Source organism: Cnephaeus nilssonii (genome assembly GCF_951640355.1).
Source record: "Cnephaeus nilssonii genome assembly, chromosome: 13".
In the NCBI taxonomy this organism is placed as follows: domain Eukaryota; kingdom Metazoa; phylum Chordata; class Mammalia; order Chiroptera; family Vespertilionidae; genus Cnephaeus; species Cnephaeus nilssonii.
The window spans coordinates 60132930-60158023 of NC_137084.1; the positions used below are offsets into that span (position 1 = coordinate 60132930).

The 25094-nt window shown below is 38.5% G+C and overlaps 1 protein-coding gene and 1 long non-coding RNA gene across 6 annotated transcripts in view; one reads left to right on the forward strand and one right to left on the reverse strand.

Annotated features, from left to right (window-relative positions):
- Window positions 1-25094, reverse strand: part of LOC307109882 — a 119547-nt gene that overhangs the window by 75636 nt on the left and 18817 nt on the right. The window contains exon 2 of the long non-coding RNA XR_013814417.1: window positions 20870-20907. This is a non-coding gene — a long non-coding RNA (uncharacterized lncRNA). The remainder of the gene's footprint in view (window positions 1-20869; window positions 20908-25094) is intronic.
- Window positions 1-25094, forward strand: part of DEUP1 (deuterosome assembly protein 1) — a gene marked incomplete at both ends in the record, with an annotated part of 75692 nt that overhangs the window by 20013 nt on the left and 30585 nt on the right. For all 5 annotated transcript variants that reach the window (XM_079788837.1, XM_079788838.1, XM_079788840.1 and 2 more), the window contains 4 exons: window positions 7771-7905; window positions 13514-13627; window positions 16068-16313; window positions 23485-23630. In XM_079788837.1, coding sequence (XP_079644963.1) covers window positions 7771-7905; window positions 13514-13627; window positions 16068-16313; window positions 23485-23630 — 641 coding nt within the window. The remainder of the gene's footprint in view (window positions 1-7770; window positions 7906-13513; window positions 13628-16067; window positions 16314-23484; window positions 23631-25094) is intronic.

The following is a 25094-nucleotide window of genomic DNA, read 5'->3' on the forward strand; positions in this document are numbered from 1 at the left end:
ACAGTGCATATTAGCATATTAGACGCTGTGAGAAGTCCTGTTTTAAACACATGCATGTAGCCTTTTTAATCCATCATTCTCCAAACATATTTGACCATGTAGCACAGTATTACAACGTAAACACCGTAACCAGGTGTTTCATAGAACACACTTTGGAAACATTACATTATTGTTGAGCCATCTGCTTCCACTGCTGTTTTCTGCTTCTCTTTTCTTCTCTGGTTAAAAGAACGGAAAGAAGAGAATTAGGGAGGGAGAACAGAGGAGACAGAAAGAGGGAAGGAAGTAAAAAGACAAAGAGAAGAAAGTACTATGTACTGACTTGGTTTGTATAATAGCTAGTAATATGTCATTTTTTTAACCAGAAAATGCTGTCTTGTGGCAAACATGCTTTTGTTGTTGCTAGCTTACTCTACTGCTTCCTTCTTTGAAATTCCTAGTTTATTTACAATTTCATTTTTCTAAAATACCTTAAGGATACACTTTACTGCACTCTGCCTTTGAATAGCTCAACTCTGCCAAAGCTTTCTTGTAGAAATTGCTTTTTTTTAAGGGGATATTTTCTTTTCCTTCTAACCATAATAAATTTGTGATATGTATAAATTTTTTTTGAGATTTCCACTTCTATAAACATGGAGGAGATTTACTTTTCCCTGTCTGTCCTGTTCAATGCAACTAGAAACCCTGGACATTATTTATAACAGTATAAGAAGACTCTGAGAAGAAAAGAGAAGAGACAGACAATTAGGACCATGGGACCCAAAGAACAACATGATCGTGAGTTCCCTGGGATTTCCATTGGCCTCTTATGTCCCAGACTGAGTAACAGAGAAGCCGACAACCTAGACACTCCAATGGGCACAAACAAACAAAAAGAGCCCCAAAGACAGGCTCCTCTCTTCAGCCAAAAGACCAGTGAAAAGACAGCCTCGCAAGATTAAACATGGTTACTGCAGCCAAACACGCCAGAAAAAAGACTACAACCCCAAAACCCATCCCACCAGCAGAGACTCAGTAGAGAGACTAGCCCAACCCAGACCCTCCCCTGCCTGGGAGGTATCAAAGAAGACTGAGTGAAGAGCCAGGAATTTCATTACCACTGGGCATTAACAAAGCCCCCTCCCTCCCCTCCCCCCGCAACCCATAGTGTCCTAGGAGACCATGTGAGAGCCTAGATTCCTATGCTCATCTGCTGGTGATGACGCATGCCTCCTCCTCCTCTCTGGAGTGGTATGGGGAAGCCTAATGAGGAGTCAGGTTGCTCACCACCCCTCGGTGGTAACAAGGCTAACTAACCTCCCTACAGTATCCCTGAAGGCCATGTGAGAAGCAGTAACAAGGCACCTATGTGCCTCAACCTGAAGTCCCACTGCCACTCAACATCAATAAGGAACACCTTTCCTGGGTACCAACTAAGGCCAAGACCTGGACTTCCACTGCCAGCTGGAAGTAATGACGTAGAATGCCATTTTCCCTGCTGGAATGTTATCAGAAGAGGACTGCTAAAACACAATCCTATTAATAAAAGCCTATGTGGTCGGCATGCCCTCACAGTGTGATGCCCTCATGCTGCAACAAGTGATCGCCAGGAGGCTGTGTGCGCAGCCGGTGAGAGGTGCTGCGTGCGTGCGGGTTGGCAGGGGCTTGACGCTGCGTGCGTGGTGCAGAGGTGGGGCCCACAGCTCCATGCGGTGAGGCCTGGGGGTCCTGTGGCTCTACGTGGTGCAGAGGCGGGACCCCCAGCTCCCACCTACCTCTTTGGGGCAGTCCATCAAGGAACCCCAGATGGGTGGGCGGGGCCTACCTCTTTGGAGCAATCGATCGTGGGGCTCCCACACCGTGAGAGGGCACAGGCCAGGCAGGGGGATTTCCGCCCACCCCCCCTCCCCTGCCAAGTGTACGAATTTCGTGTACCAGGCCTCTAGTACTTAAATAAAATCCAGAGTGTCATAACACAATACCCAAAAATGTGTAGGTTTCAATTAAAAAATCACTCATTTTACCAGAACCAGAAAGATCTCAACTTAGATGAGAAAAGATAATCAAGTGATGCCAATACTGAGTTGAAACAGATGTTAGAATTATCTGACAAGGATTTTAAAGCAGCTAGTATAAAAATGCTTCAATGAGCAATTTACAAACATACTTGAAACAAATGGTAAAGTAGAAAGTTTTAGCAAAGAAATAAAACTATAAAAAACAACCAATTATAAATTTTATAACTGAAAAAATGCAATAACCAAACTAAAAAAAAAAAAGTCAATGGATGGGCTTACAAGCAGAATGGAGAGGATAGAGAAAACAATCATTTGAAAATAGCAAAATAGAAATTACCCAAACTGAACAACAGAGAGAAAATAGATTAACAGAAAATTAACCTCCAGAACACATAGTACTATACAAAAAGATTGAAGATCTGTGTCATCAGAGTCCCAGGAGGAGAGGAGGGCAGGGTGGGAATGAAAAAGTATTCAATGAAGCAATGGCTGAAAAGTTTCAAAACTTGGCTAAAGATGTAAACTTACAGACTCAAGAAACTTATTGAAACATGATAAACCCAAAGACACCTCCACCAAAAGAACACTTCATAGTCAAAATTCTGAAAACTAAAAGACAAAGAAAATATCTTGGAAGCATCAAGAGAGAAATAACATCGTACCTGTAGGGGAAAACCAATTCAGGTAGTAGATTTCTCATCCAAATCCATGGAGGCCAGAAAGAAGTAGAATATTTTTCAATTTCTGAAAGAACAGAAATGTCAACCCAGAATTCTATGTCCAGGAAATCTGTGTCTCAGAATGAAGGGAAATTGAGACATTCTCAAATGAAGGAAAACTAAGAGAATGTGTCACCAATATACCTACACTGAAAGGATGGCTAATGGAAGTTCTTTTAGCAGAAACGAAATGAAAAAGAATCCTGAAACATCAGGAAGAAAGAAAAAACACTGGAAAGAGTAAAAACATGGTTAAATATAATAGACTTTCCTTGAGTTTTCTAAATTGTTTGATAGCTGATGCAAAAATTTAAACAATGTCTAATGTGGTTCTTAATGTATGTTGAGGAAATACTTAAGACAATAATGTTATAAATGGGTCAGGGTAAAGGGGCATAAAGAGAAATACCATTTCTATACTTCATATGAACTGGCAAAATCGCAACACCAGTAGAGATTTGCGTTAACAATGTACATATAACATAATACCTAGAGCAACAACTTAAAAAGCTATACAAAGAGTTATATTCAAAACACTATAGATAACTTAAAATGGGATTCTAAAAAAATGTAAATTAACCCAGATGGAGACACGAAAACTAAAAGAGAGAAACTGATAGGGGGCCCCTATAATTATAGATAGAGCACCTGAATTAACCTGAAAAATAATCATATTATTTTAAATCTTAGAACACATATACTTATGTGAATAGGGGTTAAGTTTCTCATATGTGAATAGGGGGTTAAGTTTTTCTTAAGTTTCCTTTTTAAGGCCTGTGCAAAGTGACTGAGGAGTGACACAACTGTGAATCTAGCAAGCAGAACCGATAAGCATGGTCAGGCCGACCCACCAGGAGTCAAAACATCATCTCATCACCCGATGACTAAGGACAATAGCTGACATCCGTTCCAGCCTCATCCTAGCCTCTTCTCCTTTATAAACCTGTCCCCTGCACCTTACTGTAAGGCAGGACTTGCATGCTTGTAAGTGCCCTATCTTCTTGGTTGGCTAGCCTTCTCTATAAATGCCTTATATGATTCAATCCTGCCTTCGTTATTGGACACAGCAACAGGCAGCCCAAGCCCCGGTTTTCTGGTAACAAAACCAAAAACTGGAGAACAAATTAAACAAAACAAGTCAGGCTTAAGCCCTAATATCAATAATTACATTAAATGAAAGCAGTCTAAATATACCAATTAAAAGAAGGAGAATGACAGAGTAAATTTTAAAAATATGACACAACCCTATACTCTATTCCAGAAACTCACTTCAAAAAGAACTATGGGTATACATTGAAAGTAAAAAGAAAAACATACCAGGCAAATATTAATTAAGAGAAAGCAAAAGTGGTGCCAGGATAACTCAGTGGGAAAAGACTATTATCTTTTTAACAAACAGGAAAGGGACAACTGAATATCCACAAAATATAAAAGAATCAAGTTGGACCCTTCCTAAACCATAAAAAAAAAAATTAACTCAAAATGGATCAAAGACCTAACTGTAAAAACTAAATCTGTAAAACTCTTAGAAGAAAACATTAGGAGTAAATATTTCTAACTTTGCATTAGGCAACAGTATCTTAGATTTGGCACCAAAAGCACAAGAGAAGTTTGATAAACCTGACTTCATCAAAATTGAAAAACCTTTGTGCTTCAAAGGACACCATAAAGAAAGTCAAGACAACACACAAAATGGGAGAAAACATTTGCAAATTATCTCTCTGATAAGTGACCAGCATCCAAAATCTAAAAATAACTTGTCAACAATAAAAAGACAAATGACAAAATTTAAAAATAAAGATATGAATAGACATGTCTACAAAGGAGATATAGAAATGGCCAGTAAGCACATGGAAATGCTTAGCATCATTAGTCATTAGGGAAATGCAAATAAAAACCATAATGAGATAATACCTCCATACCCACTAGGGTGGCTATAATAAAAAAGATGGACAATTATAGCAAGTGCGATGAGGATATAGAGAAATTGGAACCCTATATATTGCCAGTGGGAATGGAAAATGATTCAGCCACTTTTGAAAACAATTGGGCAGTTCCTTAAAAAGTTAAACTTAGAGTTTCCATATGACCTGGCAGTTCTACTCCTAGGTTTATACCTAAGAGAAATAAAAACATATGCCCATACAAAAACCTGTACAAATGTTCAGAGCAGCATTTTTCACAATATCCAAAAAAAGTGGAAATAACCCAAATGTTCATAAATGGATGAATGGATGAACAAATGTGGTAAGTGCATGCAATGGAATATTATTCAGCCATAAAAAGGAATGAAGTATTTATTGATCCATGTTATAATATGGGTGAACCTTGAAAGCATTATGCTAGGAGAAAGAAGCCAGACACAAAAGACCACATATTGGATGATTCCTTCATGACGACATGATCAAAATAAGCAAATCTATAGACACAAAAAGTGGATTTTATTAGTTACCAGGGGCTTGGGGAAGGAGGAAATGTGTAGTCACTATGAATAGGTATGGCATTTCTTTTTGCAGTGATGAAAATATTCTGAAATTAGTGTGATGGTTGTACAATTTTGTGAACATAGTAAAAGCCAATCCTCTCTAATAAAAGAGTAATATGCAAATTAACCATCACTCCGCTACATAAGCCATGCCCACCAGCCAAGCCACACCCACCAGCCAATCAGGGCGAGTATGCAAATTAACCCCAATCAAGATGGCTATCAGAAGGGAGGCTTGGGTTTCCCCAGCAACAGAGGAAGCCAAGCTTTCCCCACACTCTGGAGGGCCCAGGCCTCCACTCAAGGATACAAAGTTTCAATTATAGAAGGTAAACAAATCCAAACAGAAATGGCGGCAGCCACAGATTGAGCAGGAGGCTTGGCTCCGCTCCAGGCTACAAAGTTTCAATTGTAGAAGGTAAATAAATTCCAGATACCAGGGCCTCTGCTTGGGTCGCCAGGGGCATGGCCGGCCTGCAAACCACCACAGGCCCCTCGCCCAGGCCTCTCCATGCCCCAAGGGAACCCCACCCTGATCCAGGACACCCTTCAGGGCAAACCAGTTGGTCCCCACCCATGCACCAGGCCTCTATCCTATCTAATATGCAGATTGACCATCACTCCAACACACAAGATCAAGATAGCTGCCCCTATGTGGTCAAAGATCCTGCCCCCATGTGGACACAAGATGGCCACCACAAGATGGCCAGCAGGGGAGGGCAGTTGAGAGAGACCAGGCCTGCAAGGGAAGGCAGTTGATAGGGACCAGGCCTGCAAGGGAGGGCAGTTGGAGTCGATCAACCCTGCAGAGGTGGGCAGTTAGGGGAGACCAGGCTGGCAGAGGAGGGAAGTTGGGGGCAAAGAGGCTGGCAGGGGAGCAGTTAGACATCAATCAGGCTGGCAGGGGAGTGGTTAGGGGGTGATCAGGCTGGCAGGCAGAAGGGGTTAGGGGAAATCAGGAAGGCAGACAGTCGAGCAGTTGGGAGCCAGCAGTCCTGGATTGTCAGAGGGATATCCGGTGGGATCGGGCCTAAACGGGCAGTCGGACATCCCTCGAGGGGTCCCAGATTGGAGAGGGTGCAAGCAGGGCTGAGGGACACCCCCCGCCCCCGTGCACGAATTTCGTGCACCGGGCCTCTAGTAAATTATATAGTTTAAAGGGTGAATTTTATGGTAGATGAAGTCTATCTAATTTTTTAAATTATAGGAGAAAAAAGAAAGCAGAAGTGACTACTTAATATTCAATAAAGTAGACATCATTGTCCATAGCTTTGTTTATAATACCCCAAACTGGAAATAACCCAAATGTTTCAATATGTGAATGATTAAAAAAACTGTGGTTACATCTATACCATGGGATTATAGTGAGCAATAAAAATAATTGAACTATTGCTACAAATACATCTCAAGGGCATTATGCTGGGTAAAAAGGCCATGTATTGTTTGATTTTATTTTATAACATCCTTAAAATGACAAAATATAGAGATAGAAAACAAATTAGTGGTTACCCGGGGTTAGAGGTGTGAGTAAGGGGTTGAGGTCACTACAAGGATACCAGGGAGATCTTGGTAGTGGTGAAATGGTTATGGATCTTGGCTGTGGTTGTGGCCACACAAGTCTACATGGGTAGTAAAAATGGCATAGAACTACACACATATATTGGACTGATATCAATTTCCTGGGTTTGATATTGTACCAGTAGAGGCCTGGTGCATGAATTCATGCACAGGTGGGGTCCAGCTGGCCTGCCCTGACTGGGGGCGGGGCCAGCCAGGGGGAGGGGTCGCAGGCAGTTGGCCAGCCATTCCTGCCCCCTGGTCAAACTCCCGGTCGCGGGGACAATTTGCATATTAGCCTTTTATTATATAGGATAGTTCATTAACGTGTAAATACTCGGAGAAACTCGGTGAAGAGGATTCAGAACCTCTCTGTAATATCTTTGTAACTTCCTGTGAATATAGGATTCTGAAGATAACATGGTTGATAAACCATGCTACTTTTAATTTATTATTTGACAGTAGAAAAAGAAACAAAAATATAATAGTCTAAATTATGAAAAGAATTCTTGGTAAGAGAAATATACCAATTTTGATATTTAAATTTCCTTAAGCTTATATCAACATGAGTAAGTAATTTCTGTTGTTTCTATCTTTTAAATTCAGTATTCCATTTTCCTGAATAAAGTATAAGTTGGTTATTTTCTAGATTGAGATACTGACAGCATAAGATGGCACTAAATAAAAGTAAGGAAAAAAATTGACTTTTTAAAATTATGAGCTTTACTACATGTGGTTAAGCCAAACTGAACAAAACATTTATCAAGGGAGTCACTGTTTAATTGTGCGGTTAATGAAGTCCCAAATTTACCTGGGAGCTGAATTGTGTTCCGCTTCACTAACTCAGTTTTAATAACTGGTTCTGTTTGCACTAATTGGGACATTTAAGCTTTGCTGCATTTTCTAATCATGACTTAAATTTTCAAAAAGGTACACGAGACAAGAACTCTGGTGAAATCAAGTTAGGAATTACCAATAATAGTAACATGTTAGCATTCTCTATTATTTACAGTTTTCCAAACTAACTAATAGCTTCGAAAAACTGAGGTTACACCAGATGAAACAAAATAAATTTCGACGAAAAGAGTTACCACATCTCAAAGAAGAAACACCCTTTGAACCAAGTAATCTGAACCAGAAATTAGAGGTGAGCTCTATTTTCTTAGTGTCTTCACGTGGATTAAAGATTGATTTTCACCGTGGTGGTGGGGGGAGGGGCTGTTTGTCTCTGGTGTGCACACGGCATGTGCAGCTATGGCAACGAACACCATCACAGATCAACCTCTCATTGAATACATTTTCACAGTGTACCTTCCACTCAGGCACTTTGACTTATTCAACTTTTACACATATCAGCATTTTTGGAAAGAAAAAAAAAAAAGTTAAAAGAAACTGCAGACGTTGAGTGAAATTGAAGGACATCCCTGGGGTCTGTCAGAGCGAATATCTAATAAATCTTTTAATTCCTACTTAACTATCAGGTATTAAATCCCCGTGAAGCCCCACAACAGTTTTCAGAACAGAGTGTGAAGTGTCAGGACTTTTTCTTTAAAGAGGTAGCGCCACTCCAGTGTAGCCACCACATATCACCCAGATTCTAGGTGGTCGGCAAACTCGTTGGTCCACAGAGCCAAATATCAACAGTACAACGATTGAAATCTCTTTTGAGAGCCAAATTTTTTAAACTTAAACTTCTTCTAACACCTCTTCTTCAAAATAGACTCGCCCCCAGGCCGTGGTATTTTGTGGAAGAGCCACACTCAAGGGGCCAAAGAGCCGCATGTGGCTCGCGAGCCGCCGTTTGCCGACCACGGAGTCCTAGAATGTCTAAAACCTCGATCCCTTGAAAGGTCTACTATGTCACAGATGCACTCATTCTTCTCCCCTTAACTTTCCGACCTTGGAAAAAATAAGCCAGCTGTTTTTCTTCCCTGTGCTCTTGAGGTCATGTAACAGCAGACAGAGATTCTACTCTGAAGGCCTGTTCCCTGACATCAGATGAGTTCCCCATGCTGCTCAGTTGTTTTCTAATTCACCTCCAGTTGACCCTTATCGTGTTATCTCACTCAATTTCTTTCGTTGTTCTCAAGCCCAAACCCCAGGTCCCGCTCACCCCCACCAAGGATTTCAGGTTCTTCCCCTTTGTTGATGGTGTTCTGCACCTCCCAATCACCCAGGCAGGAAGCTCTTAGGAATCTCCCATCTAGTCCTTTCTCTTATTCCTCATGTTCCAGCCCAGGTTTTCCCCTTTCCTTTGTCCAGCGCCTCTCATCTCCTTCTTCCTTCTATCTACATTTCATTGCCTGGTTTGATACTTTATCATCTCATTCTTCAATTACCAATCCTTCTTAAACTTTCCTCCTAAATACATATATTTTTTAATCCTCACCCAAGGAGTGAGGGTATTTTTTCCATTGATTTTTTTTTAAGAGATAGTAGAAGGGCAAGGATTAGGGAGGTTGAGAGAGAGAGAGAGAGAGAGAGAGAGAGAGAGGGAGAGAGAGAGAGAGAGGAGAGATTGATGTGAGACACATCCATTGGTTGCCTCCTGCACACGCCCCAACTGGGGGGGAGGGGGGCAATCAAACTTGCAACCCAGGTACATGCCCTCGAACCTGAGACCCGAGACCCTTCAGTGCACAGGTTGGTGCTCTAACCACTGAGCACCAGCCACAGCTCCTCCTAAATATTTTTAAGAGCAGGAAAAAAATCTTGGATTACAGCCCTAAAACCAGCCTATTACAATAACATTGTTGGAAGTTTGGGGTTTGGGGTTTGAGTTTTTAACTTTGTACAAATTTTATATTCTACTAAATAATGAACATCCACTTTTAATACAAAATGACTACCACTAAGTACAGCTGAGCCTCTAGAAAAATGCAGCGTGCATAACCCCCGGCTCTTGCAGTGGGGTAACTGACCTGGCGTTAGAAGCAGACTAGTCTCATGGGAGACGGCTAACGATGGGCACCGTCGGCACCTGTGCTTTCCCGGAAAACGCGGCAGTCCAGCCGCTGCTGATCCATCGGATTGACTCTCATGCGGGTTAGTGGGAAAACCACATTCGTATAAATTGTTCAGACAAAGAAAACCTTCAATTAATATTAACTACTTTATGGGTACACTTTTTACATTTAGGAAACTAAATACTTACATAAAATATATCATAAAATTATAGTGGAAATTAGTCACAAAATATGACATTTGTATTTGTACAAAAATTTTTAGGCACACTATGTAGATCAGTTTAATCTGTATAATTATGGAAGCACTTCACACAACTGTTTTTTACCTAGAGCCATGCGAAAAATTAATATGTAGGAGATGGGCTGTTCCAGTTTCAGTCTGCATCTAAGCTTTTTCCTTTGGGACAAACATTTATACGCTGCTAGAGTAATAGAGCAGCGGGCTCTAGTAGAACAGGACAGTCTACAGCTTAAAGCAGGTCATGACTGACTAGTGTTTGCCCTGTGACCTTTGGGCACGTTGTTAACCTCACAGAGATTCCATTTTATCATCAAGAAATGGGGCCGAAAATATCTTATAGGTGACATTGTGGTTGTGGAAGAAAATATATATAAGTATACATATGTATTAATTTAGATGTGTGCTAAAACATTTAGGGGTGAAAATACATGGATGTTGTCTTAAAACACTCGCAACAAAAAAGGGTTAAGAGAGAGGTGAAATAAAAAGAGACCAAACCAATGGTAATTAAACTAGTGAAGGGTACATGGAAGTTTGTTATACTTTCTACTTTTATGTAAGTAATTAAATTTTCCACAATAAAAAGTTAAAACTATCTTATAGGTGGAGGTTTGTAGAGTCCTTGACATACAGTAGTTACTAAGGAAAGGTTTGTTCCATTTCTCAATGTTTAGTAGAGGGGTTAAAATATATGTGTATAGCCCTGGCTCAGTTGATAGAGCATCGGCCTGCAGACCAAAGGGTCCCGGGTTTGATTCTGGTCAAGGGCACGTACTGTGGTTGCAGGCTCCTCCCCGGCCTGGGCCCTGGTTGGCACGTGCAGGAGGCAACCAATCGTTGTTTCTCTCACATCGATATTTCTCACTATCTTTCCCTCTTGTTCCACTCTCTCTAAAATTCAATGGAAAAATATCGTTGGGTGAGGATTAAAATATATATACATATATATGTGTGTGTGTATATATATATATGTGTGTATAAATATGTAAAATAACATATAAATAAAATAATGTAGCTTCCAATAGAAACTCTCATTTTAATAACCCTGACCCACTCGCAACTTTAAAGACCTAGAAAAGGCTTTCCAGCCACGGAAAACTTCCTCAGATGGTTCAGGCAAGTCTATAGACTCTCTGGAACCTGAGCTGACCACCAGTCCCTACAGAAATCCTCATCAAGCTCTCCAGGTCTCTTCAGGCCCCATAGGTACTGGATAGTTGGTGCTTACTAGCTAATCTTGAAGCCAATACAGCTGTTAGACCACGGAAGCCAGGACCTGCTGATATGTCTGTGACACATTTCTAGCCTAGCTTGGCCTCATTTCTATCGGTTGTAGAATTTGTAAGTGGTTGAGGTCATTGCTCCTGTCTCCTAAAGCATGCTAGGAAATAATTATTTTCAAGAGTGAGGTTGTTGGGTAGGTGGTGCTAAATATTAGTATTATCTGAAAGATATGAACTATCTAAATCTACCTTGCCAATATTTTGACTTCTAACTTCAAAGACTCCTTTCAAGGATAAAAGTAAACATCAATTTTTGTGCATTGTATTGATTTGAAATATTGCCTATTTTCTACTAGAACCAAGTTTTATAAATTTGTCACTATTACTAAGGATACTGTTTTCATGCACCAAATTTTAAGTTGTCGAATGTCAGAATCAAAGTCAATAACTTTAAATAAACTGTCTCTGTTTACTTTAATATATAATTGACTGTTGAACAGCTAGGGAGTTAGAAGTGCTGACCCTCACCCCATGCAGCCAAAAATTCATGTACTTTTGACTCTCCCCAAAATGTAATGAATAGCCTACTGTTAACCAGAAGCCTTACTGATAACACAAGTAGTTGATTAACACATATTTTATATGTTATATGTATTATATACAGTATTCTTACAATACAAGCTAGAGAAAAGAAAAAGTTATTAAGAAAATGATAAGAAAGAGAAAATACATTTACATTATTTATTGGGGGGAAAAATCTATGTGTAAGTTGGGCCAAGCAGTTCAAATCCATGTTGTTCAAGCATCAACTGTAGTCTATTTATCATAAAGTATTATTATATATTTTAAAAGGGGGTCTATCCATATTTCTCCAACCTTATTACCACCACTCAATCTCAGGTCACCTTTAGTTACTTATAAAAGCCTCCTACTTTATAGGCTTCCTTCACTGATTATTTTGGAACTTGTGGATTTATAAAATAAAAAATTCCCCAAATGTCCTTTAAAATCAAATCTCTACGGAAAATATGAAATTCTAACTCCTTTTCATTTTAAACAAAATGTAGCTTTCATTCTCTAAATAAGTAAATTTACTTTCCAACATAGCCAATCCAGTTATTTTAGCCAGCTTCCAAAATAACACCAATCACTCTGACCAAATGAAATATTCCAATTTGATATATTGTTGGAGATGGCTGAAATAATCGACATCCTTTGCATGGCTTTTATGTGCCACTGATATTGCACTTAATACTGTACAATTATTTACTTACATGTATATTTCCCTACTTTATTACATAGTCCTTGATTTCTTGGAAAAAACTTAATCATGAAATATTTCCAAATTCTCTTCTCTTCACAGTACCTGGTTGGCACTAGGTGCTTAATAAAAATTACTGAATTGATAATTGAAAACATCAACACATTCATGCCATGTATCTATATGCAATAATATATGGTCAAAGACTTAGTAGCTATAGAGTTTGTTTCCAACCATTTTGTTTTCTTTGCAGAATTCAGTGAGACATGCTTAAATTCTAGGAACTATTAATACCATGCTTTTGTTTGTATGTTCGTGGAATATAAGTGGTGTCTGGCACTTTGTCAGGCACTATGAGGAATACAAAAGTAATGAAATAAGTAGGCCTTACCCTTAAGTTGCTTATAGCCTGGATAGGAAGATAAGATACAATGGCCAACCCTAGGCAAAACTGAGGAGCAGTGAAGTTTTCTTTGGCATTCCCAAAGCCATATCCTAGAGTTGAGTTGTGAGCAGGTAATCATGCTCCCTGAGTACACTGTTTGAGCGAAAACTTGGAGAACTGAGCTTGATAGCTGGTTCCACACTTCTTCCCCAGGCTAGCCCAGCTGGTGCTGCCTAAACGAGGCCTGAGAGTCTGTTCCCACGGATGAGTTGATCTTGCCTTCATGCTTTGAAAGCCACAGGGACAGTGACTAAGTCAGTCCAAGCCCAGTCCCATAGAAAAAACAAGGAGCAGGCTTGGTGACTAATGTTAGCTCAGGAAATAGAAAAGAAATACCGGATACAAAAAGTTGCTTGAAACTTCCTTATTAGTAATCTTTTTTTTTTCTTTTTTTAACAAATAAAATGCTTAATTTTTATACAAATTCCTAGTAAAAATATATATTTAGCAATAAATCCAAGATGAGTGATTTGATACTTTTTTGTTTTTCTAATGGGGGAAAAATGCACTTATTTTTTTCTCAAAATGAAGATGTACAAATGAAAGAAGTCCTGTTCATTGTGCTTTAAAATGAATAATTTTCTCCAATTTATGTTTGTCCCTCCACTTTTTTTTAAAGGAATTTAGAACAAAATCAAGAGAATGGGACAAGCAAGAGATACTATATCAGACTCATCTGGTTTCTTTAGATGCTCAACAAAAACTATTGTCTGAGAAGTGCAATCAATTTCAGGTACATTAATACTATCCTCTAAAATGAGAAGAAATTAGAGGTTAAATACTGCTATCTTTGCCATTCAGCTTGTAATCTTTTTACAAGTAGAAATGCCAACTAATAGAAAATAACCAGAACAGGTCTAACATTGGTTAAAGTGCATGAAATATCTATAACGATGAGTTTAGTCTAACATGTCTCAAAAGGTGGTTCTATTAGTAGTGCCCATTGTTACTATGGTATGTTTTTGCATGCCTGTGGACAAGTCACTTAGAAAGTCTAGGGTTGCTTTGTCCAGGCCCTCAAGAACTTGACAGTTTAGACACAGATAATGCATGTCCTGATTTACAGAAACAATGACAAATGAATGGAAAGAATCAAAATCCTTTTAGAAGTCAAAGGAGTAAGAGAAAAATTTGAACTCAGCCAAGAAACATCCTCCAGCAGGGGTTGGACTGGGCCTGAACCTGGAAGAATGGATATGTTCTGAGACAAGACAGAATGCATTCTAGGTGGCGGAAATAACAGGGGCAAAGTCACTGAGGCAAGAGAGCAAAAGGCAAATTTTGGAAATGGAAAATGGGTCAATTGGCTGGGAGTCCACGTGGGAGGTGGGGAAGGGTAGTGGCTGTTAAGCCTGGTGAGTTGGATACAGATTGTAATACATCTTTAATGCTTGGCTAAGGAATTTCAAATTTTTATTAAAGTCAATAAGGCCCTAGCTGGTTTGACTCAGTAGATGGAGCGTTGGCCTGCAGACTGAAGGGTCCTGGGTTTGATTCCAGTCAAGGGCCAGTACCTCAGTTGCAGGCTCCTCCCTGGCCTGGGCCTTGGTTGGGGCTCGTGCAGGAGGCAACCAATCGATGTGTTTCTCTCACGTGGACATTTCTCTCTGTCTTTCTCTCCCTCTTCCACTCTCTCTAAAAATCAATGGAAAAATATCCTCGGGTGAAGATTTTAAAAAAGCCAATAAGAAACTACTGTTTGGTTAATATACTTATTTTTCATTCTTTCTTTAAGTTATTTGAATGATATGTCATACATGTTCCTCAAATTCAACAATACAAAATAATGTAATGTAAAATAAAAAAACCTCATTCCCTACTCTATTTTTATCCATTTAATATAAACACTGTTATTAACAGTTAGGTATTTATCTTTACTATTTTTTCTTTTGTTTGTACAAACATGTAAAAAAATGTATTTGTGTGGAAGTCACATTTTTTTCCTTTAAAATTTTCTGTTTTTATTTAATAAATAATCTATGGATATTATTTTGAGCAGGCATCCTCAAACTATGGCCTGCGGGCCACATGCAGGTGTTTTTGCCGTTTTGTTTTTTTACTTCAAAATAAGATATGTGCAGTGTGCATAGGAATTTGTTCATAGTTTTTTTTAAACTATAGTCCAGCCCTCCAACGGTCTGAGGGACCGTGAACTGGCCCCCTGTTTAAAAAGTTTGAGGACCCCTGATTTTGAGTTACTACATAAAATTCTACTTAATTCTGCATAGTATTTCATAGTATATAGTAGATATACCTTACATACCATAGTATATAATAGATATTTTTTCAATCATTTCCTTATTGATGTACATTCAGGTTGTTTCTACTTTTATGCTATTACAATATTGTAACAAATATCTTTAGCTCTTCTGATTATGCAGTAGCTGTATAAGTGTGTAAGAATCTGTGATGGCTGTAGTCATTAGCAAAGCATTTAAATCACTGAAGTATTTTACCATGGTTCATTATTATTAAAACACAGACTAACCAGTTGTTAGAAAGTGTGTTTTTATAAATGAATGTAAAATATTTAAATGAATTGTGAAATGGATGTTTAAGAAAATATAGGTTTAAAAAGTAATTATATTAAGGGATGTCTTGAAACAGGCATATCATGAAGAACACTACTTTACTAGTTATATTATTATAAGCTACATTCTCCCAGAATTTGAACATTTAACATCATTATATTTTAGATGTTAGCATATTTTGATAGTGAGGGGTTTTGTTTCATGAATATCTTTCACTTTTTTATACGCTTTTATTGGTGTAGCATTTATCTTTGAAACTGTCTTTTTTGTCTTCATTAAAGTTTTTGAAATTTAAAAAATATCTTTAGATACTAATGTTATTCTTTTGCTAGATAAAAATCCTAGAAATAATTGTTGAGCTTCCTCACTCAAGGATATGCTTATTGATTTTAGAGAGAGAAAGAGAGAGAGAGAAGTATTGGTGTGAGAGACTATCTAGCGATTGCCTTCCATACATGCCCTGACTGGAGATCAAACCCACAACCTAGGTATGTGCCCTGACCAGGAACTGAACCTGAAATCTTTCGGTATTTGGGACAACCTCCAACCAATTGAGCCACACAGGCCAGGGTCCTATCATTCTTTAAGTAAACTTACATATGATATTCTCCATTTAATTTTCACAATTTTCATCTTCCCCAGAAACAGGCACAAAGTTACCAAACTCAACTAAATGGTAAGAAGCAGTGCATGGAAGGGGACAGCAGCTCTGAAATTCCTCGGTTGATATGTGAACCAGATGCTAGTTGTGAAACGAGTGGAAGAGATGAGTTCATTATTGAAAAACTAAAATCAGCTGTGAGTGAAATAGCATTAAGCCGGAATAAGTTACAAGATGAAAATCAGAAGCTCTTACAGGAACTGAAAATGTACCAAAGACAGTGCCAGGTGAATATATATTTATTTTCAACTGATCTTGCCCATGATTCGTATAAATGATAACTCAAAGCTAATTTCACGTGTAAATTCAGCTCATATTTCCTCTTAGTAACGAATTATCACTTGATGAGTAAATTCATTAATCCCATAGGTACTTTACCCACTAGAGCACCTTGGTTCTGCAGAGGTGTAATGATGATGTATTCAGTGCAGTGTAACAGAGGCCACTTACACACCTTAGACCTAAAAACCAGGGCCCTTTAACCACACATCACCCTCTGTCCTCCCTGTTCACTCTCTGATCCTGTGCCTCTTTGGCTTACAGGAATCCTGGGGTGGAGATCCAGGAAATCACTGAGGGTTCAATACTCTAATAATCTCACTAAGAAGCATGGGGGTGACTCTCTAATTTATCATCGTTAACCTTACCATCATCATTTATCAAACAGTAACCTGGAATTTGTTTGTTTCTTTCTTTGTTTTTTGTTAACTTCCACACTGACAGATGTGATTGATGGTTTTTCCAAGCATTAATTGTCTTAACTCAAAAATATCTTTTCTACTTTTTGCAACCACTGAAGTTATACCGCATTCATCAAAATGGGTCATTACCAATTTGACTAAATATGCATTTCTTATTCATGAGTATCCCTTGTACATGAGACATTCTGTGGTTCTATCTCCCTTTCTAGGTCTTATCTCCCACTTCCAAACGCTCAGCCTCTTTCCACAATTGGCCTGTTTTTTAGTCCCACTTCATCCCCTCCCCATGCCGAGGATACTTTTCCAGGTCACTATCTGAGCAGACTCCACTTTCTTCTCTAAGATACGCCACCTCAGGATCTCCTGCCACTTCAACTCCCAGGGTCATTTATTAGTCTTGGGCCAACCCCTCATTCCCCCGATTCTGCTCCATTAGGGATTATATATGCGGTTAGTCCTTTAACTTCCTTCTCTGCCAGCATCTACTCTTCTGATGTCCCCTTGCCCCAATTTGCAAGGAGACAGAACACAAGGCTGCCAGCTTCTATTCTGTGGCATTTCTAAGAGAAGTACACTCCCCCATCCCAAATTCCAGCTTTGTTTGGGAGCGGTTTGTTATTCTAATACAAATTAGAATACAGATGTAAACAAACAAACAAAGCTAAACCACAAATACTAAACACCAGGAAGCCATAGATTTTCCAGGCATAGAAAAGGTATTCCCGATGCTTTCTCTGGCCTCACCATAACAGGAGTGAGATTAGCCCTGACTCCTGCTCTAGAAGTGGTCTAGGTGGTTTCTGGTGTTTAGCTCCACGTCAGCCTACCTAGTCCTGTTGAAGCTGGGTTTTCATGGTTGCTGGTGTTCTGAAGGGTCTCTCCCTTTCAGAGCTACTTCCCCTTCATTTTCCTGGGTACTGGACAACTGCCCATGCCTCTACCCTGATTTAAAGACGACTTAGTTGATTACCTCCCATCCTCCCACCCTCCCCAGCCTTCCCTCTGAGATTCCAAAATTTACATTATGCAGCTGTCTTTGTACTGCTAGAGTCTGCACCAGGATCATAATCAATAGATTATTTTTCTGGGTGCTTCCTGAATATTCTCCCCTACATCTCAGGAACTGAAGAGTTCTCTTTGTCTCTTCTTGGGAGTCTTTTGGGTGCTGGTCCGTAGAAATCTTTAGTTTGCCTGGAACAGATTTCATAATTCTGGTTCTACCCTTCAGTGAGGGTCAGCTTCTTCACTAACAATAGCTCCTCTTAAACACTCTCAAAAGCATCCTGTTTGCACCTATTACAGCATCTCAGAACATTCCCTCTTAGAGGCCGAGGTTCAGCTTCCAGGCCTTGGCTCACTTGCAGAATAGAGATTGATGCTCTCAAACAAAGGGGACATCTGTAATATTTTCAACAATAAAGATAAATAAAAAATAAAAAAAGTCGCTGCTCTTACCCCATATACTAGAAAGAGCCACTTGTTGCCCTGTCTGGGAAGCATGACTAACTTTCTGTAATGCTCGCCTTGAGCACCCCACCCTTTTACATCTCAGTACTCCATCATTTATACTTCTCCAGAAAGTAAATTGGAGAGTCTTGTAAAAGAGAGTATGTTACAAAGAGAGGAAGAGTGTACATTGAGAAACATTAATAAATTAACATTCTCAGTTCAGATTATAATCTCGACCCTCTCTCCAGGTAACTGTCTTAAACCTGTGCTTCTCACACTTATCACACTGACGCACACCTATCGACAGGAAGAGAGCAAGTGCAACCTGAAAGTCTGAACATGTAGCAGGAAGTGAGAGAACTCAAACCACCAGCTAGCCAAGGCCATCCTGGCCTTTAGCAATATCAGTTCATTGACTTGCCCTCCGGAGCCAAGATCAACAGGATATGACTCACCCCTCAACCTAAGATTTATTCAAACTTCCAGGGCCTTACACATACTCCTGAGAAGGCTCTGTGGGTTGTCTGGGCTAAGGAAAGTCCATGCTACCCACTTTGACTTTTCCTTATGTATAACATATGTTAATGTACTTAACAATTTATTAAATGTCCCTGGATATATCCTAACAAAATAAAAATCCAGCTATTCAGAGAAGTCAATATAATTGTGAAATATCATTTTATGGGTATTTATACTACAGGTTATAAAATAAAAGACAGTATTAACTGTCCTATCATTATAATTTTCCTTTGAATCAGTGGTTCTCTCCTGGGTGATTTTGCTCCCCAGGTGACACTTGGTAATACCTGGATACATTTTGGTTGTCCCTACAGGGGAAAGGGTTATTAATGACATCTAGTGGGTAGAGGCTAGGGATGTTGCTAAACATCCTACAATGCACAAGACAACCCTCATAACAAAGAATTATCCAGACCAAAATGTAAATAGTGCTGGGTTGAGAAACTTTGCTTTTAAACTTTGAAATGTTAGTTTTCTCATATTCATCACCAGTAATTCTCTAATTCTACTTTGTGATGTTTTTCATGGTTAATGATAAATTTTAATGTGACTGTTATTATTGATTTATTGTCCACCAATTTCTATGAAAAAGTTACCAGAGTTATTTTTATAAACATTTATTCATTAAAAAAATAATTTAATTACCCTTGGATCTAGGAACACTATTAAATTTAAACTAAGAATTTTAATTTTATATTTTACAAAAGAATTGCATGTGTTAAAAAATAAACCAAATTATTCTAGAGTATACACACACACACAATTTAATTCTAACTAAAAGATTTTGAGAAGCAATTTGGTTTTTTAAAATTCAAGATAAGATCTCTATTCCCAGGAGAATGCTATTTTTGATGCATTTAGAAAAAAATGCTGAAAATAATGCTTTCATTTGGACATTTCTCTTTTATTTCCAATTTTTACTTATGTTTCATTCTTTTGCTTTAGAATAAATATTAAGTGATAAGATATCAATTATTTGCTATTTGGTAGCTGATTTGAAGGTTTAAAATCATAGCTTTTCTATGAAATAGACTGACTAATCTTAGAGGAAAAGGGGGTTGGGTGGGAAGAGGTTAACCAAAGAACATATATGCATATATGCACAACCCATGGGCACAGACAACAGTGTGATGAAGACCTGGGGATGGGGTGGGAGCAGGGAAGGGGGGACTACGGGGGGGGGGGGACATCTGTAATGCTCTTCAACAACAAAGATAAATTCTTAAAATAATAAAAAATAAAATCACAGCTTCTCTCAAACCATTAGGCAAATTTCTAACTAAACAGATGGGCCTTAAGCTTGTTTTACAAAATGTGTATTTTACAAAATGGGAATAATTAGAGGTAAGTAATTACTGTAACCAGTGCTGTAGTTAGAAAGAAGTTTTTCTTTTTGCAAAACTGTCATATGACAGTGTTCCACATCTTGCACATGAATTAAAAAAAACAATAATTTCAATTTGAATTACTGTCACTTATTGCATATAAAATTCTCTTTAGTTTATAACACACTTTAATGTCATGTGCATCTGAATTTTCACATGAATCGCATCTTCTCACTATCCTTCTATAACACTGAAATGTGTGAGTATACATAAGAATTTCATTGAAAATATTTAATCACTGTGCTGCACTACACTTACATTTATAAAGTGTGCAATATTTCCCATTGATGATTAATGACAAATAAATTGTTCTGAATTTTTTCAAATATTTATGCCATGAAAACCTTGACCCCTTTTTGTTTGCTTGTTAATGTGTCATCAAATACTATAGCAACACTGTCCAGTAGAAATATAAGGCAAGCCACAAATATAATTTGAATTTTTCTAGTAGATACATTAAAAGAATTAGTAAGAAATGGGTGAGATTAATATATAATAGTAATATATTTTCTTCAACAAACATATACCTAAAGTATTATTTCAACATGTAATCAATGTAAAAATTATTAATGAGATATTTCCCATTTCTCTTCATATTAAATCTTCAAAATCTGGTGGGTATTTTACACTTAGAACATATCTCAATTTAGATAGTAAGTCTTCATTTGAAATACCTCATCTGTACTTAGATTTCATAAAATTCACAGTTAAAAAAGTAGCTTTACTTACCCCAGCTGTTCCCAACAAACTTGAAAGTGTTCTAATATCTGAAACAAATACCAAAAAATCATTTTCCTGAATATTTGCATCCACATTGAAAATAACTGATTTAACTTTTATGCAAAATCATGTCAATTTAAAATAAACATCTCAGTTAAATAAATTCACTAATTCTTAGGTTAATGATATTATTAACATTGAATTCAAAGGGATATTGCATAAGTAAAAAGACAACTCTCGCTTTATCAAAGAGGTAAATTGACCTCTTTTAAGTCAATTTCCATTCTGTTGTCAATTATAATAAAACTTTTTCATATTTAATCATGTAAGAAAAATGTATCAGATCATTAATGTTGATTTGTATTATGAAGAATTCCAATTTTAACATAAATCCCCCTCCTTATAGAGCTAGATCATCACAATAAATAAGCATTTTTTCCCCTTAATGATATCTCCAAGTGTTACTCTCACAGGTATTATTTTCATTAACAGTAAACAAATAGACTCCATTGTTATGCCATTTTACAGAATTTCTGTTAACTCTAGCCCGAGGTGACACTACAGTTCATTGGCCTGGGGTTGGAGACCCCTGTGTGGCACTGCCCAAGTGGAGGCAGGCCCACTTTTCTACATGCAGCTTCATGTTAGATTGCTCCCTGGTGGCAAATTTGCAAAGCAAGGAGCCCAGATAATTGTCTTCAACTGGGCAAAGTAATGGATGACATTCACATCAGATTAATTTGTGTTACTATTTGCTAATCTATTGTTTCACATTTCTTTTGTTTATATTAAAATTTTAAACTTATCTCAAAGTCCCACTGTTTGAAACAGGCACTTTATCCAAATAAGACTATTAAATCACCTATTTGCATATATTCTTACTAGTGGCCCAGTGCACGAAATCCATGCACATTAAAAGGGGATTAATTCGAGGAAATATTTTAATATTGCTATTTGCCCTTTCTCTATAATAGAAGTGTCAGAGATGAAAGAAAATTAGTAAAATGTATATGAAATCTCCCTCCTGTCAGAGTCTGGGGTGTGCCATGGAACCCAGAGTCAAGTCCCTGCCCACCCACGCACGCCTCGAAATCGCATGAGACCCAGACCTGGCCAGCCACGCTCCCGTCAATCCCCGCAGGGTGGGGGGGAGGGGGTGCCGCCTCAGGTCCCCCAGCCCGGCATTGGGCATGGGGTGCAGCCTCAGGTCCCCCGTCAATCCCCGCTGGGTGGGGGGCGTGGCCTCAGGTCCCCCGGCGCCAGGGCAGGGGGCGCAGTCTCAGGTTCCCTGGTCCCCCGGTCTCGGCACGAGGGCACGAGGGCACAAGGGCGTGATGACTATTTGCATATTAGCTTTTTAATATATAGGACTATAGACCCGGTGCACAAAATTAGTGCATGGGGGGCTGTCCCTCAGCCCAGCCTGCACCCTCTCCAATTTGGGACCCCTCGGGGGATGTGATTCCTGTGGATTTGGGCCTAAACCGGCAGTTGGACATCCCTCTCACAATCCAGAACCACTAGCTCCTAACCGCTAGCCTGCCTGCCTGCCTGATTGCCCCTAACCACTTCTGCCTGTCAACCTGATTGCCCCCTAACTGCTCCCCTGCCAACCTAATTGATGCCTAACTGCTCCCCTGCCAGCCTAATTGCCCTTAACTGCCCTCCCCTGCCGGCCTGATGGCCCCCAACTTCCCTCCCCTGCCAGCCTAATTGCCCACAACTGCCCGCCCCTGCTGGCCTGATCGCCCCCAATTGCCCTCCCCTGCCTTGACCTGCCTCCTCCACTGGGCCCTGCCTCCGCTGTGCATGTGGCCATCTTGTGACAACATGAGGGCGTGACACCACCTAGGCCACTGGTCAGCAAACTCATTAGTCAACAGAGCTAAATATCAACAGTACAATGATTGAAATTTCTTTTGAGAGCCAAATTTTTTAAACTTCTTCTAATGCCACTTCTTCAAAATAGACTCGCCCACAGGCCGTGGTATTTTGTGGAAGAGCCACACTCAAGGGACCAAAGAGCCGCATGTGGCTCACGAGCCGCAGTTTGCCGACCACGGACCTAGACTATTACTATTATAGATACTTTTTTCAGAGCCAGCCAGGAACTTCTGGGGCTAATTAAGTCCTTCACTGAACCAGGTCTCTAGGTCTCCTATAAAATAATGTAAATTTTAAGGCTTTGGTAAAAAAGTTTATCTGGGAATGCATAAGTTCTATATTGTGTACACCATTATATTTCTAGGAATTTTTGGATAAGAATTAATGAATAAGAAAACATATATCCACACATATAAGCTTGTACATATCTTTTCAAAGCAGTATTGTTCATAATAGCTAAAAAGAAGAAACACCCAAATGCCCATCAACTGCTGAATAAATAAATAAATAAAATGTGAATGAAGGAATGAATGAAGGAATGAATTCCTCTATATGAATGAAGGAATATGAATGGAGGAATGAATGAAGGAATGAATTCTCTGAGACAGAGCCAGCAAAGGACTATCAATCAGTTCATTTGAAATTAGGCTGGTTCATAGATGTTAAACATGTTAAACTATGTTATTATACATCATGACATCCAAATATGAGCATTGAACATGTTTGATGTTTTTATTGAGGCCATGGAAGCAGGACTCTCAGAGGTGAAAAGTGAGTTACAGTCACGTGATGATCTCTTGAGAATTATAGAAATGGAACGACTGCAGTTGCACAGAGAATTATTAAAAATAGGAGAGTGCCAAAATGCGCAAGAAAATAAAAAAAGGTAATCTTTATATTCAGCAGCCTGAGGGAAACTGCTCAAAATATACTGTTTGACTTTTTAAGAATTTTATATTTGAAACTAGAATTAAAAGTCTCTTTGTTTTGTATTAACATGCTGTTAATTATTAGATATTAACAATCAAATTAATGGTTATTTTATCTTCAAAATTAATATATTACCTAGAAAATATATCATGTTCTGGTTTATGGATACGTATGTGTTATACTGAGTCAGAAATTTTCTTAGAACTTTTATTCTTCAGGATGTTATTAAAACAATACTATAAAGCTGGCATTTAATTATATATAAATAAGATTCATTTCATATTTTTGAAATGCCTCTAGTTTGCCTATAAACTTGTTAACTTTTTCACCTATAAATCTTGTATTTAATTTTGCCTCCACACTCATCACCTTATCAGTTTCATTTACGGGTTTTGTTAGAAATATTTTCCCTCTTTTAAAATCAGACAGATATTGCATATTCCATAACCACAAAGGAAATAGACAGTTGCAGATTATTAAATATTTATGCTCGTGAATAGACAGTGTGATGGTTCCAACCATTCATTGATGTTCTAATTCTTATTAGAACTTGAATCCTTCTCAATTCTGAAGGCTATTGCCAGACTAATGATAGGATTTTAAAAACTGAATAGCCAAATGGTGAGGGATATTTTATTGAAAGATGATTGCATTGTTTTAAAGGTAACAATTATTTCTTCAAAATTGTGGTACTTGCCTGCCTGAGGTCTACCCTTTACAAAAATGGCAAATTAAGATTCTTAAAAATGACCTATTGTATGTCTCACCAAGGCTAGTAGAATGCCTCCTATTAGGCAGTCAGCATTATTGAGTGCTCTGTATACAAGCTATGTATCATCATCACCAATCATTAATAAATCTATTGGAAATATATTATGTGCAAGCCACTGTTCCAGTGTAGTGAATTGGTGAGAAATGTCTTCACACAAGGGATGTATATGCCTAAAAACATAAATTTCCTAGAACAGCATACTGCTCAACCAAGTCTCCTGTTTTTGTGAAGTGGAGCGATCTTACAGGCCAGTGCTAAATTCCAAACAGAGCCAACTTTCCTTCAATTCATGATTTAAGCTAAAATCTTGCAATTATTCACATATTTGGCCAATATAACTCTTTTGTTATGCCTGGCTGCCATCCTCTATTTATGTTGGTATTTATTTTGGTCTCCAAACTACATCTTTCTCATTTGGATCGTATTACTCAGTTCTAGTATTCTGAGAGTTGATGAACAGTTATTTAACTTTCACAGCTTCTATTTTATTTTAGACTTTGAGCATAGTCTTCTCAGCCTTCATCTTTCCCATTGAAAGCTTCTAATCCTAATTTGTTCTCATATGAATGTGGTCCTGCCCTTTATATTGTTCCGGTTTCTTTCATTTAGACTCTGTTTCTTCTTTATAGTTGTGTTAAGGTGAAGCAG